A 25,668-nucleotide genomic window follows, 5' to 3' on the forward strand; every position below is an offset into this window, starting at 1 on the left:
CTTAGTATAATTCATAACACATATGGTGATATTTCCCTCCGATCGCATATATTAAAACAAGCAAATGCCCACACGTGTTATTTTGGACACTATTTTGGATCTCTTCTTCTACGTCTTTCATATAGATTTCGTCTAAACTCGAAGATTCGCCCGAAATTCGAACATCTTGTACGGATGTTTTGGTGAACCAACCACTCCCAGCCACTTTTCTTCACCTCTAGATCAAGTGAAAAAAAAAATGATGATGATGATTAAATGATACGCGTAGATACCGAATTTCGTCTCTAAACTTAAAGAATTCCTAGATATGAGCATCTTGTTAACTACAACCCACAACCTTTTTATTTTCTTCACACCTGTTTTTTCTCTTCTAGGTCAAATACCTAGGTATATATATATATATATATATATATATATATATATATATATATATATATATATATATATATATATATATATATATATATATATATATATATATACACTGCATATGCAATGAAGAATAACCTTAATTATTGTAAATGAAAAGTACAAATATCAAATGAATGTTTCTAGCCTTAAGAGATTCTGAAATATGGACATATTGTTATAATAACTGCTAATTCCAGCTACTTATCCAGTCCTCTTTATCATTTTCTCCACATCGAACCCTTACTTAGTGGTAACTTACGACACTACTCCTACGTTCTATCCAAATTCCAATTTTCTTGCTAAGCGGTTTGACCTATTCGTTGGTCAGTCAGTCAGGACTAATACTTTTATATAGAGAAATCATAATAGACAAACATAAAATCTGATAAATACAAATACAGGGTTGCCCAAAATTAGGTATACTGTCCCGTACTGATCAACTCATTGTTTTTTATATAATTTCTTATTGTTATGCATCAGTTAAACTTAATTTCTTTATTATTTGTTCTTAACGTCTTTTTACTTATATCTTAAGCTCAGAACAGCCGAAGCAACTAGAATGTTATAGACCTATAAGCTAGAATGTTATATTTGATCAATGGGGGGCTATATACCTACTTTGGGGCCACCCTGTATAACTAGCGATCGCGGAGAGTCCTGAAGCTCAACCTAGATTAACCAATTTCATCGCCCAAGGATGTGTCCCGGTCGTTAACCACCGCCCATGAAGTTTTATTAGTGTTGTCTCGCGCGCTATACGGAGGAAATCTGAGGGTGCAGTATTTTCGGATTGCCGCTAAGTTTCGTTTCCTTGTTATTATTGTTATTGCAGTTTTATATTTTGCTATTATTATTGCTTCCGTTTAATTCGAATATACGGGTTAAAACAATCCAATGAGGTCTCATCCTCAAACAGTTTTCCCGTCTTTTTAAATCATTCGTCCTTAATGTTAAAAAAAAAAAGCTTCATTTTGGTTTTATCCAACTTCTGCGGAGATGCATAAATTCATTTCTGCTTTTTTGGTTAAAAATAATAATAATAATAATAAATAATAATAATAATAATAACTAATACTAATAATAATAATAAATTAAAATATTCAACGAGAGTAGTTACGAAATTATTTTATCTTTTAAAATTCAAAATTAGCGATGTTCCAAAATCCCTGATATCAGTTTTCCTTAAAATTGAATTATGTTTCACTTTAAGTCCGCCATTTTTTCTTTCAAAATTTAATATTAATTCGAAATCACCGAGGGGGCGTGGTGGCTCAGTGGTAGAGCTTTCACCTCCGGTGCTTGGGATCCCTGGTTCGATCCCAGCTCGCGCCGTGTGGACAAACACCGTGCTCGTGGGTTTTTTCGGAGTTCTCCCGTTTCCTCCCACTTTCATTATTCCACCATTTCACTCATTTCTCATTATCACCGTGTCCTTTAGCCTAACCGGCATTTCTTAAGGAAACTTAAGGATTTCATTTCATTTCATTTTCGAAATCACCGATCTCAAAAACCCGTCTATATTGAATATTAGAAAAATTAAAGTACATTTTCATTTTTTGACCACGATTTGGGTAATTGGGACCACTATGAGTTGGTGTTATTCCATGATATCTCATCAAGCACAACTGTTCTAGTTTTTCTCACACCTAATTCAAAGTGATGTACACAAACAAAAGTATCTGATTTCTTTTAGAAAGTAATCCTTAGAGACCCAGTATACGAAATACTAAGAATTTGATTTCATTTTCAGGTATAAAGCTAGTGAAAGATTAATGTTCCACGAATTTCACCACAGATCAAATAATCTGCATGTTCTACTTTGTCTGCATTACAGACACGCAAGCACAACCCTTTTTCCATTTCCTTTGCGGTTTATTACCAGGGCCTGTCAGTTGTTTTGTATGCCATAGGCAATACTTGCACACGGAAAATGAAAGGAAAGATATCATCTTGGATTATAAAGAGGCAAACATTTAAATTGAAAGTTTCTAAATAGACTCACATACTTTCAGCACCAGACCCGCAACCAGCCACAGAAGTTTCAAGATAGATTTAAAACTAACGGAGTCAATTAATTGTGCGAAATCATTTGGAAATAATGGGTGGAATATATATAACAATATGCCTGTCATACGACTATAATAAATTCTAACTAATATTAATAATAATAACTAGGCTTCGGATTTTTAGGTCCCAAAAAATTCAAATTAGGATTTTAAAATGTGCATTTTAGGATTTTATAGGTTTTTAAAAACACGGTTTAGGATTTTTAGCGTTATATTACTGAAAACGGAATATTACTACACTTTAAACACTTTGTTAGCTATTTCATACTTAAATGGTAACCTTAATTTAGTAAGCTTTATGCTAACCAGTCTTCTGCGTAATAAAAATAATAAAACTCTTCTTACCTTGGACTTTTTTTGATAGCTGAAATATATTTTAACATATATATGGCCTGTCGTACTATAGTAGTAGTAGTAGTAGTAGTAGTAGTAGTAGTAGTAGTAGTTTTTGTCAGTTTTCTTATATTTGAAATTTTATACAACACCACAAATATCACTTCACTTTTCTAACGATACACTGAGGAACTACGAATGTTCAAATATTGTTTTTCCGGCACTTTTCATGTTTTCTATAGCTCAAAGTGGTCACTTCACTCTATGTAATGGCACTGAACAACAAAATATTTGGCAAGATTTTCTGTTGTGAACTTTTTCCTGTCGTCTGACAAAATTCTCTTGAATGCAGAAAAACTGCGTTCCACATCACACGGTGTAAGAGGCGCATACAAGTATTTCATACTGGCTAATTCCTCGGGATTCCATAGCAAATTTTCTTGGACATTGTCTCCACGAAGAATTTGGCCCACTAGTTGTATCTCTGTGAAATCAGGACTGCGTTTCAAAACCGCCTCCAACTTGTCCGCAATTTTTGTTCCAACTTCCCCAGGTACTTTTTTCTCTTTCACTTCTTGAAGAATTTGAAGAGCTTCTGTTAGTGGAAGAGACTTCTCCAATTTAGTGATGGCTTGAGGCAGATGAGAAAAGTTGGCTTTAATGTAACTTAGTTGTTGTACAGCAAACTGTGACTTCAGTACTTTTTTTTGCAGACGTGATTGAAGCGGCTTCAATCTCGTCGAGCGAATCGATGAGCTGAACAATGCTTTCAAAATTATCTGCATAGTACAGTGCTGCTGAGGGCCCGTTCCCCAACGGGACACGACGGGCTGTGCTGGCAGTGGTGTGTTTGGAAGCATATCCTTGAAGGTAGCCACTCTGTTAGGAGCTTTCAAGAAAACCTTTACAGATGAAATTATGTCGTTGACGATTGACTACGTTTTTGAAAGTATTTTTGAAGTTAAAAATAACTATAAAGAATCATTTAGGACGTTGTAGGTTCTAAAAGCTAATTTAGGATTTTTTAGGTCCTAACCCCCCAATTAGGACATTTTAGGTCCTATAAAACTATTATAGTTCTACTTATAGCAACTTGAAATGTAAAGAAAACACGAATTTTTTGCATTCACTGTACAGGAATAAAATAGGTTCGAACCTAAGAATCCGGAGCCTAATAATAACAGTAGCAATTATAACTAAAACCAGAAGGAAATGAACGCGATTGACAGTTGCGTTTACTTGAGTTCTGAGCGAGATCCCAATATAATATATTAAACGCTGAGATTAAAATAAGTTTTTACAGCCAGGAATTTGTATCTGGTCCTAAGAAACGGTTGTTTCTAACAGAAAAAGATATCAACTGAACTATTTAGTGTCGTAAAAGTCTCCAAGTTAAAATGTCGATTTAGGGGGGTGGGTGGTTGGCCATGCTTTCGGGAATCGAGATCATTGTTGACGCAAAAACAGCTATGAACAAAATATTGCGACGATAGCACCGGCAGGCAATCAGTTTTGCGCCACTGTTTTAACTTGTAATGTCTATTAAAGTTGTACTGGGTAATTTTTAACAGCAAAATGTTTTACATGATTCTTTTTGGATCAAAAGATCCAATATATTTCAGCCAAAAATTTTCTTGTAGACCTTATATCTCCGAACTACGTATAGTATAGCCAAACCAAAACCAACAGTTTACTCAGCATGATGTGCTTATTCCGTAAAAAATACGGAAACTCGATTTAGGTGCCGTTCAAAAATTTTGTGGCCCCTGATCCACAAAATTCAATATATTTCGTTCAATCATTTGCTTGTACGTCCCATATTTTGAAAACTACATACAGTGTAGCCAAACCAAAACTAGCAATTTACTCAGTATGATGTGATTATTCCGCAAAAAATACGAAAACTCGATTTAGGTGCCGTTCAAAAATTTTGTGGCCCCTGATACCCAAAATTCAGTATATTTCATTCAATCAAACATTTTCTTGTACGACCCATATCTCGAGACACATATAGTGTAGCCAAACCAAAACTATCAATTTAATCATTATCATGTGCTTATTCCGCAAAAAAATGAAAACTCCTACATATATTGTAGCAAAACCCAAATTATCATTTACTTAGTATGATGTGCTTATTCCGTAAAAAGTACGAAAACTCGATTTAGGAGCCGTTCCAAACTTTTGTGGCCTCTGATCCAAAAGCTAATTTTGTTGGCCAAGATCGTAGTCTTTTGATGCAATTTTTGGATCATTCTTAAAATTCTTGGCCAAGATCGCAATCTTTTGATCCATGTTTTGGATCATTCCTAAAATTCTTGTTTCACTAATACCACACACAAGGTCGGATCCAGGATTTTCTGTGAGAGGGTGTACCATATCTACCAAAATAACCAGTCTCATTGAAACTCTTCAAAGTGACATGTGACAATATTCTTTACACCTGACAACGCTGATACTTCGTTTTCTTCCCTACTTGACAAGTGTTATATTTCTTTGCTTGGTGAATCTTTTTCCTTCAACCTTCAGAAAATCAACTTAAACTATATTGCTTTTGCAAAACTCCTCTTTCTTTCAAGCCCCAAACGGAAACATGACGGCAAAAAGTTTCGGAAAGTGTTGCTATTTTCACTACTAACTTCTCATTTTAGGTAGTAGTGTATATTTACAACGAAGGGGGTGCACGTTCACCGGTGCACCCCCCCCCCCCCTGTATCCGGCCCTGACCACATACCATTTGCCCAGCTGTTTTACAGTACGACAGAGTTGCCGTATTCGAATCCTGGGCACAATCAGGTGAACAAGCATCATAAGCGTAGGCCTTCTATTTTCTTCATTTGTTATTTTAGGTTTTTACAACTAATAGACTTTTGCTCTTTTGTGCTTCGATAATTAATCGTGGCACAATAAATTTCACTTCATATCATATTATCTAAAAGTATTGAACTTTCCTAGGTCAAAATTGAGAATACATTTATTGTGATTTGAAAATATACCACTATGAAACCACATATGCACCATTTCGTGCATTGACCTATGACAGCACACAATCTCGTCGCTGTAAAACTTCTGTGGTTTGTAATAAAATAATTAAATAAATAAATGTGACGTGGTTTGTAATAAAATAATTAAATAAATAAATGTGACGTGGTTTGTAATAAAATAATTAAATAATACGTGGTTTTCACAGATCTCGTTTGAAACTCACTTAACATATTCAGGGACCGACACAAATGTAACTGACGGTTCCAGATCTGAACTGTATGGTGGATGCATTGAAATCTCCCAGTCAAGTGTTTTTACGAGAGACGTTCCATATTGATTTACACTTCATTTTTTCACTTATAAGAGCCTTTATGCCTCTGCAGATACGTCCGTTTTCTCAACATAGTCTCCATCAAGTACTACACACTTACACCACCGAAGTGGCAACTTCTCTATGCTCTCTGCGAACTACGTTTTCGGAATCTATCGCACTCACGTCCGCAGTTTCTGGAAGTCGGCGAAATGATGTCCACGCGCGGTTTTTCAATTTCCCGAATAGGTGGTGGAAGGCGCCAAGTCAGGGGAATAAGGTGGATGTGACAGCACCAGGAACTCCAGCTCATTAAGGCAGTGTCTTTGTGCTGTATTCAGGGATTTGGGAACCCACCTGGCAGACACCTTACCTATCTTAAGGTATTCGTGCACTATGCGGTGCAAAGTGATTCTGGCAAGTCCTGTGACCACCTCCAGTTCCGTGAACGTGATGAACCTGTTATCTTGACTAAGTTGCTCCACTCCTGAAATTCACTGGTGTTGTCACAGTCACTTTTCTTCCATCTCTTCTCCGTTGATGTGCGACCACTTTTCCAGCTGTCCAACCAATTGTATACAGTTTTGCATGACGGTGCATACTCTCCACACACTGCCACCAATCACCTGTGAATTTCCGCAATCTGTACACCTTCTTTCCACAGAAAACACGTTGTTCAGTGCTGTCCTTGCTGGTCACCATTTATGTTGTCCGCTCACGTACTTACAGCCGTTGGTGAAATATGCTGCAGTTTCTAGGGATTACACTTCTCTGTATTGTTCTTCCACCTGAAAGCAGACCTAAGTACGACTTCCTTCCAACTGTAATGACGAGCTCAAGGGTGGACCTTGAAAGAAGAAAAAAAGAAAGTGTAAATCAATATGGAACGCCCCTCGTAATTTCTGACTGTTCATTACTGATGTATATGGTCTGTGAGGGACATCCTTGACATCAAAATTTCCAGGAGGAAAGCGACTGAACCACCTTTTGGCTGTTGCATTTGACAACATAGTAGGTCCATAACGTATTAGGTCCATAAACAAAAACAAAATTCTTAATGGGGCTGCACAGCATTGGCACCTTTTCGAAATAAAATTTTAAAGTGTAATTTTTTTTGTGGTAGGTTCTCTCATCTTCATAGCACAATGCCTTACATCTGTTTATGAAAAAAAAAAAGCCACTTTGTTGCACATCTACTGTCAGCTGTCAAATGACGTTAGGCCTAATCCGCTGCGACTCATATATCCTAAGATTTGTTACATTAACGACATCTCGTACAAAAAAGGTTTAATACTTTTAGACTATCTGATATATACATATCTTGAAAGTTTTACGCTTTAGATACATTGCGTATTTCTTTCGAATATGAAGGTGTTCCTTTTTGAATGTATCTCTGCCTAGCTTAACATACGTTTGTTTCTTCTTTAATGTTACTATTGATGAATATCTTGTGTCCCAGATGCAAAATTGTTTAACTTCATTGGGTTTTTTCCTTAACCATTTACAACTCTATTTACATTTTTTTGTAAAAGTTAGACTATAGATTAAAAGCATTTACAAATTACAATATAGGTGTGGATCGAGAATTTTGGCATGGTGCTATATATACAGAGTACATTTATATTTTGTCAAGTGTAAAGTATTATTCACTATTATAAGTGTAGTTTGATCCCGTGTAAATTGGAGCTTAAAACATTAACTTCAACCTCTGGGATGGATGTATACTGTACAACGATGTTCGCGTTTAAAATAATATTGGGTCAGTAAAACTGGGTTTTGTATCCACTACTGTTAAAGATAAATTGTACTGTGAGAAATGTGATAAATAAGAAACCGGATATTAGGCAAAATACGTATTCTTTAATATTAAAGATATGATCAAAAATAACGTTTTAAAGTTTATATAGAGAGTTATAGTTTCAATTTAAGCCAATTTTATTTTGCCTATTTCGCCCATTCCTGCGTAAATAATAGCTTTAGTGCCTAATATTACCTATTTTATGCATTTTCTTCAAAAGAATACTTTATTGGAGGAAAAAATATATAATTTAGTATTTCAAGAAAGGATTCTGCCTCTTCCGTAAAATATAAGTATTGTTTGTAGTAATAAGATGTCGTAAAACTTTGGACTGTTATGTGTACCGATAAAGTGCTGTAAAACTTGGGACTGATGTATGTACTGGTAAAGTGTATAAAATTTGGACTGTTATGTATAGAGATAAAGTGCTGTAGAGAATATATTTACCAAATATACATGAAATACATGTCAAGCTTTGTTTTTATATATATACAATAAAAGAAGATATTAACAAACAGATATGTTTCTATATTTTTTGAACATTATCTATGACGAATGTATTTTTTTTTAATTGTATTGAGTATTTATCTCCATTATTTCGAGTTACATTTTAGTGCCTATTTGGCTGCCTATTTTCCATTTTTTTAATGCATAAACATGTGGTCTCTAGTGATAAATGTTGAACAGAGGAAGTGATAGAAAATAAGATTGCAGTTAAGAGAGTAATTCTTACACGAAGACAGATGATGGTTATGGGGTGCTTTTAATTTGCAATAAGTGATCTGGCATTGTTAGCGGAAAAGCTATGATTTCTTTAATTCTTTAAATGTGTGTTGCATATACTAATAGCTTCCGTTTCCTTTCTTACAGAAAGAGAAAGACATTGAGTTGACAGCCCGCATTGGGAAGGAACTTTTAACGCATAACCAGAAGCTTGAAAGCAACGTAGCTACTTTAGAAGCTGAACTCAAATCATGCAATGAAAAGATCACGCAGTTACAACATGAATTGGCCAAGAAAACAGAGCTGCTTCAAATTATCACCAATGATGTTGATGACTCCGGCTCAGAAACAGGTAACAACATTACATAAAACTCCATTGTTTTCGTGCACACCACACGTTTCACACATTTTGTTCTTTTTCTATTATGTATTATTTACAGTACACGTTATTTCATGCTTAAAATATAGGCTTAAAACAATGCAAGTTCTTACTTTTCCTGTTAAATATACTCACGTTAAAAATAGAGGAGTCAGAATTTTAACAAGACATTCCTAATGATTTATTATTCGCAGTTTAATCGAATACAAAAGATCCACTAGTCGAGATACAAATATTGACATGATGTTATGTAATAACTTTCTCATTAATATTAATTTATTTTATTAATAATGATATCCTAATTCGTTTAATATACTTCGTGACAAACTGCAGTATCAATTTATAGAGAGCGATACTTTTTATTTGTGGAGATTTCTAAAACATGTTTTCTTCTGTTTGAATATATTTAGAGAATAATGTTCATAGGCGGCGCCAAAATTTTGGTAATGTGGGTGCAGGCAGGTCTCAAAAATAATCCCTAAGTTGTACTTAAAAAAAAAAAAAGTAGAAAAACACTGTATGATAGCAAGTAACTTATGAGAGACTTAATATGTCACTCAAGCAGGCCGGTAGCCAGCCCAAAAATGTAGGGGAGGCCGGCTGAAGTTAAGGGGGGCCCGATCCAACCATATTATAGTTCATTTGCAACCCTACCGTGAAAATTTAAGGGGCCAGCAAAATTTTATTGGGACCCGGCCCCCGAGACCCCCCTGGTTAAGAGCCTGCACTCAAGTATGTCCAAACATAGGAAACAGTAAGTATACAAAATGGAAAGGATTATTGTAGGAAATCTAAAAATCGAAGTTAATGGAGGTGCAGCTGCATCCACTGCACCCATTGTGGTGTCGCCCATGATAATATTTAATTTAATTTCATTTAATGTGCATAGCAGAAAGATTGAAACTCATTTTCATCACATTTAGAAATACCAATAGATCAGTGGACTTTGAAACGTACGGGTTAAGTTTCTGTAATATATATACTCGTTTCCGATAAAAATACATCGTTTGAACGTAGATTTTCAGTGCGGCTTAGAAAATGTAATATACTAAATACAGTAGATTCGTATTAACCGACCACCACGGTACCTGGCTCTGGTCGGGTAATGAAAAAATCCATTAAAATGAAGATCAATATTTCATAGCCCCTAAAGTGTTTAGCATCTTTATAATAGTTAAAACAAGAAAAGAAAAGAAAAAAGACTTACAGTATTATAGTTCATTAAATTTTAATTTACTCAAACCTTGGCTACAAGGTGCTCCAGTGACATTTTAGTTGAACGAAAAACTGTATATTGAGTAAGTTACTAAAATTTTGACCACAAGCTGCTCTAGTGACACTGAGTTGAACGAAAAACTGTATATTGAGTAAGTTACTAAAATCTTGACTACAAGCTGCTCCAGCGACATTCAGTTGAACGAAAAACTGTATATTGAGTAAGTTACTAAAATCTTGACTACAAGCTGCTCCAGCGACATTCAGTTGAACGAAAAACTGTATATTGAGTAAGTTACTAAAATCTTGACTACAAGCTGCTCCAGCGACATTCAGTTGAACGAAAAACTGTATATTGAGTAAGTTACTAAAATCTTGACTACAAGCTGCTCCAGCGACATTCAGTTGAACGAAAAACTGTATATTGAGTAAGTTACTAAAATCTTGACTACAAGCTGCTCCAGCGACATTCAGTTGAACGAAAAACTGTATATTGAGTAAGTTACTAAAATCTTGACCACAAGCTGCTCCAGCGACATTCAGTTGAACGAAAAACTGTATATTGAGTAAGTTACTACAATTTGACCACAAGCTGCTCCAGCGACATTCAGTTGAACGAAAAACTGTATATTGAGTAAGTTACTAAAATCTTGACCACAAACTGCTCCAGCGACATTCAGCTGAACGAAAAACTGTATATTGAGTAAGTTACTAAAATCTTGACTACAAGCTGCTCCAGCGACATTCAGTTGAACGAAAAACTGTATATTGAGTAAGTTACTAAAATCTTTACTACAAGCTGCTCCAGCAACATTCAGTTGAACGAAAAACTGTATATTGAGTAAGTTACTAAAATCTTGACCACAAACTGCTCCAGCGACATTCAGTTGAACGAAAAACTGTATATTGAGTAAGTTACTAAAATCTTGACCACAAGCTGCTCCAGCGACATTCAGTTGAACGAAAAACTTTATATTGAGTAAGTTACTAAAATCTTGACCACAAGCTGCTCCAATAACACTGAGTTGAAAAAAAAATTGTATATTGAGTAAATTACTAAGACCTCGGCCACAAGCTGTTTCATTGGCACTCAATTCAACAAAATAATGTATAAAGTGCAATAGACTATCACACAAACTACACGCTTCTTTACAGTGTATGTGTATTGATGGAAGAAAAACATAGAACTGAAAAAAAAAGACGATTGATTCCACAATACTGAATAGAGTACAGTACTGTATTTTATGAACACATTTACTAAACAAAGAAAAACACATTTGGGCATAAAAACGTAAATAAAAAACTATAAAAAGTTTGTGGAGTTGTATATTGTTGTGGAGCACCGACGTAATGGGTAATGAATATGACATATTTCGTGGAAGATAAGCTGTTAAAAAGAAATTGGTTAAGGTAGAGTCCACTGTATTTGAATGGTGATCGTTGTGACTAGATTGACAATCAATTGTACACTCGTTTTTCCACTTCTGTTCAACGCTCCGAACATGCTCAATTAATGATCGAAAGTCTGAAAATTCTTGGTTAGTATTTTTTGTGTACACGGTACTCAAGATAATCATATACAGGGTGTACTCACAGTGCCTCAGTAGTAGAGTGGCTCACTTCTGATTGCGAAGAGTTCGCTTTTCGATTCCATGCTATTTAAGTTCATGGTGAACAGCATCTTGTCCGTGGGTTTTGTCACAGTTTTTCCGTTCTTTCTTCATTTTCCCATTCCGCTAATCTTTTCACGGCCTTGAGCTCCCTCATGGCTAAGCGGTTAGCGTACGCGCCTTTGGTGTGGAGGACCCGATTCGATTGCCGGCGGGAGCACATGTTCGGATCCCACGTTAAGCTGTAGGTTCACGTCTCATATAGCCTCGCTGCTGAAAATCAGATCAAATCTCTCTCAATAATTTTGTACTGCCATTAATCTGTAGTCTCCTTTAGATTACACAGCATAACTGTTAGATGTAAAATTAAAAGTTTTCATTTTATATATACAGGGTTATCTTGGCGAAAGATACATATTATAGGAGGTGTATTATGTAACTGGTATACGTAAAAAAAAAAATTTATTAACGTGGAAACGCTTACGAATAGTTTTCGAAAACAGTGACAAGACTTTGGTGAATGTGATTAAATTCTTCGGAATCTTTGTAAGACAAAAGAATTAAACTAATAATACGGATTTACTTCTTATAGGCAAATAGGCATTTTTAAAAATTCGCTTCTAGGAAATGGGAAGTACCTTTTTCCTTGTAACAAAGGACATAGCCTTTGACATCCGGTGTTGGATGATTACTAATTAGGTGGTAAACCGTCTGACAGAACAAGAAGTGACTCCATACCTTCATGTTAACTACCTTGAACGCTAAATGTAGAATGTTCGAACAGTTGGGACTCCGGTCACCAGATCTTTCTCTTTTTGAATACGGTCTTTGTGACTGTATGAAGATCTGGTAAAATCAGGTGCCTCTACAGAGCTCATCAATTGGATAAGAGACTGCCGGAAGACGATTGGGTTGCACTATGCAGATGTGTGTATGTTTTAGACTAGCCGCATATTGATTAGAGGACAGGTTATCCAAGCTGAGGTCCAGTAGAAGCAGAGACTATAAACGTGGAACAATGCCTTGTACCGTAAATTCACATGGGCACGTGCTAGACAAAGACCTTTCTAACTTTGGGGTTGAGACTCAGGGTCAGTGCTTTGAGGCTTGTCTCTCTGCATCCTCGTGTGCCTCCTCTTGGCTACCTTGTCCGCTTGTCAATATGCGGCTAGCCGTTCTGGATAGCAGGGAGTAATCTACCCCCCCCCCCCAAATTTCTTTACACACACCTCTGGATGGAAAAGGAATACTCCCCAAAATCCAATTGTATCAATCATTATAATATAGGTTATTTATTACATCAAGTTAAAAAAGGTTTAGCGTTTAGGAAAGAAGGCAGTATTCTTATTTATTTAGTTCACTTCAAAATACGAAGCGACTTCGTTCTCATGTGTTCTTCGAGAACCACATGCCTTCATTGTTTCGGGCAGTGTTTCGATCAAAACAATTGACAAAACAGGCCCGCTCATACCTACCCTCCTGGGCTCCTCGGTCGTTTCCGTTTCCGTTATTTATAGTTAGTGTAAATAGTGAGACTGCCAAAAGTGCCAAAATATTTCTGTATTTTCTTCAAGAAACAGTCTTTAAATTAAGACGAAATTATATTTCTGTTGAATGTGGAGTACAACTTGCTCAAGTATGGGGATAGGAAATATCATAACTCAAGATCTTGTTCTTGTTCTGGTAACCTCAGACCTCACATAGAGGTTGTACAAAGGAGGAGATGCGGCGCCGTAGTAGCTAAGTCCGCCATGGCCCTGGAATTTTTAAAAGATAAAAAATAGAGAAAACTATGTTAGTAATGATCTTGAAAATTGCCCTGGTGTAGAGACCTGCACGGGCCGGGCCTGGCCCGAGGCCCGAAGCCCGGCCCGGCCCGCGGGCCGGGCTTGGGCGGGCCGACTCTGCTATTTCTTTGGGCCGGGCCGGGCTTGGGCGGGCCGACACTGTTATTTCTTTGGGCCGGGCCGGGCTTGGGCTGGCCGACACAGATTTCTCTTCAGGTCGGGCCGGGCTGGGGCCGATCAATTGCAATTCTTTAATCATTATTGACTTTCGTTAAACGATAATTGGAATAAAGCCAAACGTTGGAGAAGTGTGTCCGTGAAAAATGTTACAAAGAATGCACTAGCTATTTGCAGTTTGTGTTGCTTAGCGGCTCCACTTTCACTATAGAGGATTGCAGGCATTATGCGGTAAATTGAGCTCTGACCTTGACCTTCACTTTGCCTGTCGCTAAACAATATTGCCATCTTCACTTTATGCTAAAAATCAATTAAGTTAGATATTTGTTACAGGGAATGAAGTTTTTGTTCTCTCGATGACAGGCAAAGTTCTAGGATGCAATGGTACCACTCAGGAGGGAAGCGTCTGGTTGTGAGCCAGAGTTTAGAAAATGTTTCTGAGGGTTAGGTCAAATTTAGTACTAAATTTTGAGAAAGATTGGGGCTAGAGCTAATTTTTTAAAAAATTATCGGGCCGGGGTCGGGCCAAAAACTTCTAAAATTTATCGGGCCCGGGCCGGGCTTGGGCCAAGAATTTTAAAAAACTTATCGGGCCGGGCTTGGGCCAAGAATTTTAAAAAACTTATCGGGCCGGGCCGGGCCCGGGCCGAAAATCTCCAAAACTTTTCGGGCCCGGGCTGGGCCGGGCCTAGCTACGTTCGGGCTGGATTGGGCTCGGGCCGAAAAATTCGGCCCGTGCAGGTCTCTACCCTGGTGGGAAGACGAAAAATGTCAAGTGGATTACGGACAGCTCTCTGGTGATGAGAATGATGCATAATGGGACGTATGTCAATCACGAAGATTGTCTGGCAATATCATGAGTGTTCTCCCTAAGAATTGAATCAGTTTTTTATGCATTGATGGTCTTGCGTTTTGTATTTCGATAAGGTAAGAAGTCAAATTGGGAAGAAAAAAATCACAGGCGAAGTCGGTATGGCAATATCCAGAAGCACTTTCGCTAGACGCATCATTAAATGCCTTCAAGTGATTCTTGTCTTTTTTTTTTTTTTTTTTTTTTTAACGGATTTGAACGTGGTTTTCTCTTTGTATTAATATGAAATCTTTGAATTTAATTTCCTATTATATGAAATTTTATTTTAATGATCCGATGTACAGAAATTAATATTACAAAGTTTTTTTTTTTTAAATAGCAGATTGAGCTCCATAAATGAAAGCTTCGAGGGAGGGGGGGGGGAAACATTGAACCAGTTACTCTTGCTAATAGTTGCGTAACAAAATGTACTCTTTTCTTTGAGTTTGTTTAAAAATGTATATCACTATTCTGAGAGCACCCCCCATTTATTTTGAACACCCCCCAAGTAAAAATTCCTGGCGTACTTACTGCTGTATAGTACTGAACACAACCTTCAGTAAAAGGTGACCGGATTATGAGATGTTCCATGGTACTCTTAGGCTAATTTTCTTCCCTTAGTTTGTATACAAGAATTAGAACATTATGTAAATTTTCTTCCCTCCCGTAGCCTCTGTACAAGAATTAGAACACTACAAGTTTTCTTTCCTTAGCTTGTATGCAAGAATTAGAACACCAGGTAAGTTTTCTTTCCTTAGTTTGTATAGAAGAATTAGGACGTTAGGTCAGTTTTCTTCCCTCCTTTAGCCTATGTACAAGAATTAGAACATTAGCTAAATTTTCTTTCCTCCCTTAGCCTGCATACAAGAATTAGAACATTATGTAAGTTTTCTTCCGTTAGCTTGTAGCCATAAATTTGTAATTGCCTTAGGTAATTGTATTGTCTAATTGCAAAACCGAAACGTGTTTATCGTGTTCTCTTTGCATCTACATTTTATTAAAATTCCTATTCGTTTCTGATAATTGTCTTTATAAACTAAGTTAGTTTTTTTTAACGATAACCGTTTCGTATTATGTGCTAGTTTTGGTAAAGTAGTGAGTACTGCACTGTATCTGTATAATTGATGTTTTGTCTGATAATATGTCTATATATATTTTTTGCAGGAACTCCTACCAGCCTGCGCTGCATCAATGTGGAACTTATGCAGCGAAAAATCGGGTGTCTGGAGGAGGAAAACAGACAGCTCCGTTCCGAAGCTAGTCAGCTTGCCAGGGACACAGTGTACTGTGAGGAACAGGAACAGAGGCTTGTGCAGGATATCACCGTACAGCTTGGTAAGAATCATTACCTTCCTATATATATATATATATATAATATGAGTATATATGTTCCAAGGTGTATATATATATATATATATTGGAAGGCAGCGGCAGCTAGTAATTGTGAAGTTAGTTTAGAAACTAGCAGTGCGTCCGTAGATTAATATAGATGGATAACGTTTATATGACCGCAAGTGTACCTTTCTCGACAACTGGTGTTGAATTAACTCGCTACTGATGATTCGAATTTACCCAAGGCTGCTCGAACCGTAAATTTTCGTAGCATAATTCATTTCTAAGGTATAATCAGATAATATTAGGCTTAAGCGTTAATAAAAGGAATAACGCTTACAACAAATAAATTACAAAAAATACAGAATCATACAGAACAGCGTGGGCTGTCGTTCGTGGCTACTGAGGAACTACTCACTCATTTGAAGTATGTACGAGTAATATACATAATTCGACAAGTTATTCGTGTGCCTACGTTTGATTTGTTAACAGAAAATACTAACTGTAGAGATTTCGACACTTTACACAAGAACCAATTCTCGAGACAACAGTAAAGCGTGTTAAGTAAACACTTGACCCGAACCGTACAGAGGGAGCCCGGTGGTTTAGTGGTAGAGTGCTTACCTTTGGTGTGTGGTGTTCCTGGTTCGATTCACGGCTAAGTAAGTTTGTGGTGGACAAGATCGTGACCGTGGGTTTTCTCAGGGTTATTTCACCCATCATCATTCACTTCCTTTAATAATCGTCTCTCTTAGCCTAAGGGGCATGACGTGGGACGTTAAACTAACAGATTTCATTTCATTTTCCGAACCGTACCGAACCCTCTAAGCAGTGACATCATTCTTATCATGGGAATCAACGTAACCACAGCTTCAAGTGCAGAGATCTGACCCACTATTTAGGTTTGTATATAAGACAAGTATCTCCCGCCGGATATCGAATCCGGTACCACGTGCACAAAAGAAAAAACGCATTATTAACGACTTGACAACGGAGATATATAAGATAAGCTAACCTTCAGGTTTCTTCAGTTATCGAATTAATTAGTGACTTTAGAGACGTAGGAGGAGCATTTCTCAAGTATGTAGAGGGACGCCATTTAGGTCTTGCATAAGGTTTTATTTTCTTCAGATCAGCGTGCTGAAAACCTAGTGAAAGAAGATAAAACATGAATTGTGGAGAAAGAGAAAATATATGCATTAGAGTATAAATAGAAACCTACAAATCCAAATCATAATTAAATATGGCACACAACATTATCTCAATATTTGCAATGGAAGTACACATTCATTCTGTGTACAATCTTAGTGAAAGAAAATATCTCCCGTTCGGGACAACCAATAATAAATCACCCAGGTTTGGTTAGTGAAGACTCATTCCTGCTCAATCTCGGTTTATTGGTGATTTGAAGAGGATAACTTTATATATCTAAATTTTCTTGCACTATTTTCATTTCTTCATATGCGTTGGTTTTCTCGGAGTTCTTCCGTTTCCTCCCACTTCCACCATTTCATTCATTTCTCATCATCACAGTTTCCTTTCGCCTAGCCGGGATAACCGTGGGACGTAAAACTTAAATATTTTATTTTCATTTCTTCTGTTATCTTTATTGTCCTACTTATATAATCATCATTTATTTTTATAATTAAACCTCTTGAGTAACGAAAAGCGATTAAACCTGACAATTTGTTGAGAGGTGTCCGTTACAGAGAGGTTATTCAAATTTAGATCACCTACAGCTCACGAAGTAATTGTGTGCAATATATCGCAAATACATTAGTTATAAATGAAATATAGGCTAATATCAAAATATTGTACTCAGTGTTGGAATTTGCTGAGAGGATGAGGGGAAAATCTCACTCTAGTACGAAACAATAGTAATTGCGTAGGCGTATTCATGTGAGTGTGTTCTTTGTAGGCATGTAGGACGTTTGTTCTTATATCTTTGAACTTACGAGGGAAGTTGTTTTAAAAAAAATACTGACCAAAGCTTAAACACACAGTGTATTCTAAACTGTAATGTGTTACAGTTTCGGATATCTACCATATCCTCCATCAGACACTATATACACACTATAGAACATAAATGAAGATACAGATCTATATATATAGTCATCCTTATGAAAAGATCTAAATTCTATTGGCTAAAGCCTTCCCCCATGTCAATTTTCCTGCCAATCACGTGCCACCATTTTTGTTTCTTATAAGGGCCTTTTTCAGTTCCATCTTCCTGCCTATGCTATCCAAAATTCTCTGCCATACTTCATTAGTAGGTAAGCCCCCTGTCCAGTTCATCAGCTTATCTCTTCCTACTTTTTTTTTTTATCCAGTCTGCTTCTTTCCACTTCCTTATTATCATTCTTCTCTGTCTCCAATACTTCCATCTTATTCCAGTTAATTTCGTGATCATGTTTGGATACCTTCTTAACATGTTTGTATACCTCATTGGTAATATACGGATGACTATATCTTTATTTATGTTCTATAGTGTGTATATAGTGTCTGATGAGGCATATGGTAGATATCCGAAACTGTAACACATTATAGTTTAGAATATAGTGTATGTTGGAAGCTTTGGTCAGTATTTGTTTTGTTACAATATTCAATCCAAAGCCATGGATAGTTACTACGGGTAAAGATTTGGCTCTAAGGGTAAGAGAAGTTAATTTGCCAGGGAAGGAAAAGCTTCACATAAAATTTTTGACCATACGATTGACCCTTCAGATTGTTTTGTTGCACTGAAGATTTTCTAGGATTCCTATTTTAACAAAAAAATAGTTTATTATAGACAGAGAAAAAGGATAATTTCAAGTTAAATTTGCATCTGTTGTATGGCATGGTTCAACAAGTCATAGACATTACAGACACTTCATGGGAAAGGGTTTTCGTCTAAATTACTGTATTGTATCGCGGATTTATTTGCAAATTGCAGAAAGTATTTTCCATGATAAGTACGTGTGCACTGAGAATAATTCCTGTCCATTATGAAAAGATTAACAAAACGTTGGGGAAGAAGGGGGGGATCGGTGTCCAATCTGAAGGTCTTTAAAGGGGAGAATTCTGCTCCGTAATATTAAATGTATTTTTGTTGTGAGAAAAAGTCTGTATTAGAGAGGTATTGGGAGTTTTACTGGGAGTTTTTTTATTATTTATTACCATTGTCTTCTCCAGCCCGACAGACAAATATATATATAATATGTATGTGTGTGTGCTAGTTCACATTTAATTGTATTGCTTTTCCCTTTTCAGCCAATGTCAATGTCGAGTTGGAAAGTATGTCAGAAGAACTTGATCGACAAAAGGAGGAGAATCGCCACCAGCACGAGGAAATCACCACACTTCTCGCCAAGTTAGCAGAGTCAGAGGCCAAAATTCGTAAGGTAAAGAAAATAAATCCATATTCACTTCAAATAAATAATAACCTATTGCTGAAGCGACATTCTAGTATTGGACTTTACCGGCACTTATGTGTTATGTTCCACTGGCTCTTCTATAACATTTATGCAATTTTAAAGAAAATATGTGCGTTCTTCCTACTTTGGGAAGTAGGATTTAGCGTCTGGAGTTGAAATCCGTCTAGAATAAAGGAATGAATTTCAACTTGTACGTAAGTTTGCACTTTTGTATACTTATTATGGTATATGTACAGTGATTTAAGAATATATTTGTGCAATTTTCAGCATACCAAATTTTTACGTTGTATACAATGTTCAGAACTTTTATTTTTGAAGTTCAATTGTAATTGTTAGTGATCTTCTATGATAAAAAGGAATCTGTGTTGACCACGACTTACTTCCTTATTTCTTGCATTGGAAGATGCAGAAAAGTTTACTTAAGAGTTTGACGTACTAAAAATAATACAAAATTTGCCATTCTTCCTTTTGTTGTTTTTCATAAGTGAAAGGAGATATTGAAATGCAACTTACCACAATCGTAGCCAGTGTTATTCTACAACAGAAAATCTGAATCTCAAGAATTTCCAGTGTTGCCAGAATAACATTTCCCCCAAAATCTAAGTTAAGGCAGCGACTAGAGGAACGAACTCAACTGCATTTGATTACTATCATGTTGTTTTGGTGTTCTGTGAACTACTTTTTAAATAACGTTATTATTTAATTTTAATAACTGTGTGTCAAAACTATTTTGTTTATTACAAATTAAATAAGCAATTATTTAAAAAGTAGTTCACATGATTCCAAGACAACATGATACGTAATCAAATGCAGTTGAGTTCGTTCCTCTAGTCACTGCCTGAACTTAGATTTTGGGGGAAATGTTATTCTGGCACCACTGTAATTTCTATGGCAACACTGGAAATTCTTGAGGTTCATATTTTCTGTTGTAGAATAACATTCTCTATGATTGTGGTAAGTTGCATTTCAATATCTCCTTTCACTTATGAAAAACAAGCAAAAGAAAAATGGTAAATTTTGTATTATTTTTAGTATGGCAGGCTAGAACAATTCTCATTAGTTCTCAACTTTCAAATTGTTGTCCTGCCCGACTAATCGCTTACATGTATTAATATTAGTAACCATATCATCTGAATAATAAAAAAAGTGTAATAATAAAAATATTTGTTATAAAAAATACAAAAGTGATAAGAAAATATTTAAATATTATATAGAGAGGATGAATTTCAATTATATTATGACAAAATTAAAATTAATAGAGGCAAAAAGACGAAATTTTCATTCGCTGTACTGAAAGTTTGAAATTCTTTAAAATGAAATGTTTTTACACATTAAATAAGGAAAAGAAAAGATGCCAAAAATAATTTCGTAATTCTGAATATATATATTAACGTTCGTTACAGCGACTCTTTTGTAATTATCAGAAGAAAATTTACGGAAAAGAAATCCAGTCTGTTTCATGAATTCCGTGGTATATTTCGCGCATCTAGTTTTGTGCTCCCTCCTTATAAAAATACGTTCGCTACTACTGTCAGGTGAGTCGAGGTAATGGAAGAAAGAAAAAAAAAAAAACGTGGAAATCTTGCTAATCTTAGCGCAGCGATCGTTTTCATGCCTGTAATTAGTTTATTTTTTATTTTCTTTCCATAGTTAACCCTAGAGAATGAAGACTTATCTAATCGGCTTCAAATCACGCGAGAAAACCAAGACAAACTGACAACAGAATTGGCTGATTTTAAAGACAGGTATGCCGAAGTGATGACCCTTCTTCATGACACGCAGGAGCAGCTTCGACGGCAGCGAAAGAAGAGTATGCCCTCGACGCGTGGAGGGTCGCTCTTCCCTTCGCTGAACATGTCCAGTGGCGTCAATCCGGATTCCATTGCATCTGAGCTGGAGACATCGTTGTACTCAGAGCTCAGTGCTGACTCAGGAATTGGGATCGGTATGGACAGAGCGTAAGTATCAGAACTTAGTAATATAATACAGTGAAACCTCTGAATAACGGACACTGTGGGACATGATTATTTGCTGGTAAATTAGAGGTGTCCGTTACTCAGAAGTTGCACAAATTATTCACAACTCAATGTTGTAATTATGTACAATGTACAATAAATATATGTGAATTGCTTATAGATCTAAATATAAGCTAATATCGGTACTGTACTTAGTGTTCGAATTACTGGGAGATTTCGAAACAGGATGAGAAAAAAAGATTTTATGACGGCTTTTGCTTAATTTTTGAAGTTGAGGGGAAGATGCAGAAATTTCGGGCTTTGAACCGCCACCATTTGATGTGTAACCAGTTACTTACAACGTGTTTTCCAGCACAGCTTTTCCGTTGGTAAGTCCGTTCCAACTTGTTCCTTGATTTTTCTTCTTTGTGTATTTATCGTCCATGATCAAGACTCCAGGGGAGAGTCGAAATCTCGGAAGTACAAATAATATTTAGGAATTACTTTATCTGTATATTTTGCTTGTGTCTCGCACTTCTTCGTCAAGAGAAATACAATATTAACACGTTCGCTGCTGAGAACGCCCATCGGCGTCCAGTACTGAATTTGGCATATGCGCCGGACGCCTCTCGGCGCTTGTCCCTGCAGCTGATTCACTTTCCCGCAAATACCTGCACTAGCGCTGGCGGGAAAGTGAATTAGCTGCAGGGACAAGCGCCGAGAGGCGTCCGGCGCATATGCCAAATTCAGTACTGGACGCCGATGGGCGTCCTCAGCAGCGAACGTGTTAAATATTAACAGAGAAGAGGAAGGAGGAGGAGGGAAGAATATGTAATAGCATAATATCGCCAGACTGAGGAAGGGGTGTGAGACAATTTCGAAATATATACCGTAGCTAAAGATTTAATATTTATTTAACTAAACAGGAATATTAGATGAATTCCATATGAAATTATAATAAAATTACAGTAATACTTTAGCATATTTCAGTTTTATTATATGACAGTAGTTTTAAATTTTTCTAATTCTCGGACATCTTTTGGAACTTCTAAGTTATTAATTTTTATGTATTTAATCATCTAATTTGTTCTCTAAATCAATAAACGTAACTCCTTGATAACTAAAAATGTTTCAGAACTATCCAATACTTACTCAAAATATACTAACAGAAGGATGCTGGAAAAATACACAACTCATGTGTTACCACATAAAGAACATTAATTCTTCAAAATAATCTCCGTTCTCAAGAAATATGAAAAAATGCTGAGAAAATTCCAGCATGAAGAAAACTTTTGTCCGAGTACTTCCGGATCCAAATTGATGACTAGTGACCTTTCGTGGTGTTACCAAGCTTAATACTATAATTTTAATTTACTATTAGAAATTAATATTATTAAAAATATATTCTTCGCGATTATATGAAAATTGAGAGCAGAATGGTGATGAGGTGTGGGGAAAAATTAGCTTAATTCACCTTCCATCACTCTATATTATTTTGTCAGATACTGTATGCGGATCTTGTCACCTGCTCTCTGGTAATATAATGTATAAAACAATTTGGATCAAGCTAAGGTATATCACAATAATTTTCCTATTTTATTTAAGATGCGTATTATACCAAAATGAAAACCTTAACTTATAAATTCCATATGAGTTAATGTTGTTTTAAATATTTGTTCTTTCCTTACCATAATTTTATTATATATGTCTGCTTCGAGATTCCTTTGTGTCAATCATTGGCTTAATTCATTACCCTTAAATTAGGAAGAGCAGAAAATCTTACCATCAAACGTTACACGTACCACATTACTTTCATTCTACAATATGAACAAGTAGAGAATTTCGTACATCATTCTTTAGATGCACTGAGGAAGAGGTAAGGAATGCCTCGAAACCGTTCATAGATTTTGTATTTCTGATGTTTTAATCTATCAAAATTTTTATTCATTATTAATAGCTATGCATCTCATAGTATCAAATAATAATAACATTTTGTGTCATTAATGAATACTTTATAATATTAATTGCAATTTCTATATGCTGTTGTTGGGTATTGACATAATTTGTTGTTCTTCCTTTTCAGCCCTAGTTATAAGAGAGTATTTGAAACTGTTAAATGCGCTACCCGCACTGCACAAAATAGTACAAATGCCAGTCCAGCTCATCAACTATATCGTCCACCACTCACTACCCTAAGCTCAGCGTCGACCAGCGGCCCTCGAATGACTCCCTTCTTGACGCATTCAGCACCAGAAGTCCGAACGAGTAGCTTCTCTGGCAGTTCCTTCAGCTTCCACAGCCTAGACTCCACGGGACAGAGTGATTCCGAGAGTTCCATTGTCACCGACACTGAAGACAACTATCCGTAAGTGAAGTTCACAAAATCTACTGAAAAAAAAATCGAAGAAGAAAAAGAATAAGTTATTTTCGGGGGGAAATTTTCGTTCTTTTCTTCAGCATTTAAATTTTAATGAAGAAGTAACAACACATTTTTTTTCGATTTTCCACAAGTGTGGAAAACAATTTCGTACTTTATTCTAAAAAAATAAAAGTGAAAACCTCAAAAATGAAAAAAATCGGTCATTCGATAGAAAAAATATAGGTTAAATCAGTGGTGGCTGGTATTTTTCTAGTTCCAGTGCATTGTTTATAGTTATTAGAGTAGAGAAAGTTAAAAAAAAAAAAAAAAAAAAAAAAAAAAAAAAAACCTGCTCAAGTTCCCTCTTTTAAACATAATTGGTGCCGTATAAGAGTAAAGAAAGTCGAAGTTATGTGAATAATGAACTATTATTAGTGTGTTAAACTAATATATCTAAAATGGCAATATATTACTTCAAGTTTCTAAACTGACCTTACATTTGATTCTAATAGAATATCTCAAGCTCTGGATAAAATGTTTCCCGAACAGAGAACGAGACGTAAGTAAGATTTTATACAAAAAAGTGTCTGTTTTTTTTCTTGTATGCCAGTTGGAATTGAGGCATATGAGATGTAGAATACATATGCGATGTATAACTCTCTGCACTGACTAGGTGGCTAGGCAACCAAGACGATAGTTACGGTGTGTTGGATTGCATAACTTACAGCAGCCAATGCCATGCCAGCTTGAAAAGCAATTTCATCATCATATGGCAACTAATAAAAATATTATACTCTCTGTGCAAAACTTGTTGAACTCTCTTTGTACATATCGTAAGACTTACAATGTACTAGAAACGACAATCAGTTAACATATTGTTCAGTACCTTGAACGTAACTCTTAAATCTATTTCATGTGAAATGTTTGACACTATAATATTAATATTTAAAAAATCATAATTCAGATACACACTTACTTATTTCCTAACAAACAATTCCAAAAATACAAGTAAACGCCAATTTACACTGGAATATCTTACAAATCAATTTATCAATAATATATTATGCAATAATACAATAACATTTAAAGCGTCATAAACAATAACAATTTTGTCAGCATTTATAACATTATCTTAAACGCTATTCTTTCCAGTGGCGAAAGTACTGATTTCTAAATTAAGGTGGCTATGATTTATTACAGATTTCATGAACTCTGGAATCACATTGTAATTTACACAGTGATACGATAAAATGATTAATTAATTATTTTTAAACATATAATACCATATAAAAAGTTTCAGAACTGGAAGCAAATTTCCAGATAGTTGTGCTCTGCTTGTATAATTTTGCTTCACCATTTGGACAGCATAATTCCCTCGATTCTTCAGCTAAACGCAAAAGGTTCAAAGACATGAATCTGCCACATGTACCATTGCTCTATTTTTTACACTAGGAAAACACAATTCAAAATAAGATTTTAACTCATAAGAAACCTTGGGAAAATAGCCTACTCTCAAGATCCCATTGTAAGCTACGTCACTAAAAGAGTGTACTTGTAATAAATAACATTTTTTGTGTGTGTTAATAGAAATCTCCTTTTTTGAAGGGGTACATCGCAAGCCGGAATGCCAGGTATTCCAGGCTCAGCAGATCTCGAAGCAGCTCTCCGGAAGTTAACTCCTGCTGAAGTGATCGCCAGAAGAGCTACTCTTGGCTCAGGCTTCGGCTATGACTACGGAAGCGACGGCACTCGCACACCTCCTTACCTCCCTTATGGCTGTCGAACGCCAGATAGCATTATGTCAACGGGAAGCAATAGATCGGGCCTTAGCGGATACAGTGGATTCAGTAGTCAAAGCGGATGGAAGATTCCTGAAAAATTACAGGTAATTGAATTTAAATTTGTTTACCAATGGGGTGCATGAACCCGTTTTTAATATTTGACGTGTAGGATTTAAATACAGTGAAC

The 25,668-nt window shown here is 36.0% G+C and overlaps 1 protein-coding gene across 8 annotated transcripts in view; it reads left to right on the plus strand.

Moving 5' to 3' along the window:
• Nucleotides 1-25,668, plus strand: part of milt (trafficking kinesin-binding protein milt) — a 306,838-nt gene that overhangs the window by 266,886 nt on the left and 14,284 nt on the right. For all 8 annotated transcript variants that reach the window (XM_081745255.1, XM_081745259.1, XM_081745257.1 and 5 more), the window contains 6 exons: nucleotides 8,771-8,975; nucleotides 15,806-15,976; nucleotides 19,223-19,353; nucleotides 21,037-21,344; nucleotides 23,425-23,706; nucleotides 25,306-25,585. In XM_081745255.1, the coding sequence (XP_081601381.1) occupies nucleotides 8,771-8,975; nucleotides 15,806-15,976; nucleotides 19,223-19,353; nucleotides 21,037-21,344; nucleotides 23,425-23,706; nucleotides 25,306-25,585 (1,377 nt within the window). The remainder of the gene's footprint in view (nucleotides 1-8,770; nucleotides 8,976-15,805; nucleotides 15,977-19,222; nucleotides 19,354-21,036; nucleotides 21,345-23,424; nucleotides 23,707-25,305; nucleotides 25,586-25,668) is intronic.

Source organism: Thermobia domestica, chromosome 18, assembly GCF_964235325.1.
Source record: "Thermobia domestica chromosome 18, izTheDome1.hap1.1, whole genome shotgun sequence".
Taxonomy (NCBI): Eukaryota; Metazoa; Arthropoda; class Insecta; order Zygentoma; family Lepismatidae; genus Thermobia; species Thermobia domestica.